General features: G+C 67.5%; 1 protein-coding gene across 1 annotated transcript in view; it reads left to right on the top strand.

The window, feature by feature from the left end:
* The window catches only part of RPS6KA4 (ribosomal protein S6 kinase, 90kDa, polypeptide 4), a gene marked incomplete at its 3' end in the record, with an annotated part of 14,290 nt that extends 12,801 nt beyond the window's left edge, over nucleotides 1-1,489 (top strand). The window contains exons 13-16 of the mRNA XM_008567451.1: nucleotides 93-287; nucleotides 587-746; nucleotides 943-1,106; nucleotides 1,387-1,489. Coding sequence (XP_008565673.1) covers nucleotides 93-287; nucleotides 587-746; nucleotides 943-1,106; nucleotides 1,387-1,489 — 622 coding nt within the window. The remainder of the gene's footprint in view (nucleotides 1-92; nucleotides 288-586; nucleotides 747-942; nucleotides 1,107-1,386) is intronic.
* Nucleotides 1,490-1,491: the final 2 nt, after the last annotated feature.

Below are 1,491 nucleotides of genomic sequence, written 5' to 3'. Positions count from 1 at the left end.
CCTCAAGCCCGAGGTGGGCGCGGGGCAGCGGCAGCGGGGCAGGGCTGCGGCGCCCGGGCCTGCCTCTGACCGCCGCCCCGCCGCCCTCACAGAACATCCTGTACGCCGAAGACACGCCCGGGGCCCCGGTGAAGATCATTGATTTCGGGTTCGCGCGGCTGCGGCCGCAGCGCCCCGCGGGGCCCATGCAGACGCCCTGCTTCACGCTGCAGTACGCGGCCCCCGAGCTGCTGGCGCAGCAGGGCTACGACGAGTCCTGCGACCTCTGGAGCCTGGGCGTCATCCTGGTATGGGACGCGGTTCCCGAGGAGGGTTCAGGGTCTCCTGAGCCTGGGGTCAGAGGTCCTCTGGATGCGGGGCAGCCCGAGGCAGGGGACAGGGGTCATGTTGGTGGGGCGGCAGTGTTTCTCCCAGGGTCTGGTGCTGGGGTCGGGGCATCGTGTATTAGGGCGTTAGACGTCAGGGTTCATCACGCGCAGGTCTCAGAAGTCACCTAGTGGGGAGGGCGAACGGTTTTGTGGGTGGGTTGAGGGGTCGGCCTCGGCCTGCAGTCTGCTCTGGTCTCACTTTCCCCCCGCCCCCATAGTACATGATGCTGTCGGGGCAGGTCCCTTTCCAGGGAGCCTCAGGCCAGGCCGGGCAAAGCCAGGCGGCCGAGATCATGTGCAAGATCCGTGAGGGGCGCTTCTCCCTAGACGGGGAGGCCTGGCAGGGCGTGTCTGAGGAAGCCAAGGAGCTGGTCCGAGGTGCGGAGCCGAAGGTCGAAGGTCGCAGACCGTGGTCGGGGAGGGGGAGGTTGTGTAATTATGCTGGGCGGGGACGGTCACTGCATCAGGTGTCCTGGTTGGGGGGTGGGTAGGGGACGAGAGTGGGGTTGTTAGGATCGCTCGGGCGCAGCCTCCACACAAGGCCGCCCCCCAGCATTTCCCCGTCCGCCTCCAGGGCTCCTGACTGTGGACCCCGCCAAGCGGCTGAAGCTCGAGGGGCTGCGGGGCAGCTCGTGGCTGCAGGACGGCAGCGCGCGCTCGTCGCCCCCGCTCCGGACACCCGACGTGCTGGAGTCCTCGGGTCCAGCCGTGCGCTCTGGACTCAATGCCACCTTCATGGTAAGGGCCGAGGCCTGTGGCAGGTGGGTGGACGGAGCCTCTAGAGGTGGGGTCTCCGGGAGGCAGCTTCATCAGAGCCCAGGAAGGTGAGGTGAACCGAGTCTGCTCTCTGGTCGGTCCAGATCCTGACATTTCGGGATGCTGGAGGCCAAGAGCCTGTTGGCCATGACCGAGTGCAATGGCGGGAAGGGAAGGGCCCCGGTATGGGGTCTAAAACTACGATCTGGAAGCCTGGGCCAGGCCGGGGGAGTGGGGGGATTCACGCCCTCCTTTCTCCCAGGCGTTCAACCGGGGCAAGCGTGAGGGCTTCTTCCTGAAGAGCGTGGAGAACGCGCCTCTGGCCAAGCGGCGGAAGCAGAAGCTGCGGAGCGCGGCTGCCTCCCGC

The sequence above is a fragment of the Galeopterus variegatus genome, unplaced genomic scaffold (genome assembly GCF_000696425.1).
Source record: "Galeopterus variegatus unplaced genomic scaffold, G_variegatus-3.0.2 Scaffold319, whole genome shotgun sequence".
Taxonomy (NCBI): Eukaryota; Metazoa; Chordata; class Mammalia; order Dermoptera; family Cynocephalidae; genus Galeopterus; species Galeopterus variegatus.
This window is presented reverse-complemented; position numbering and strand designations above follow the sequence as displayed.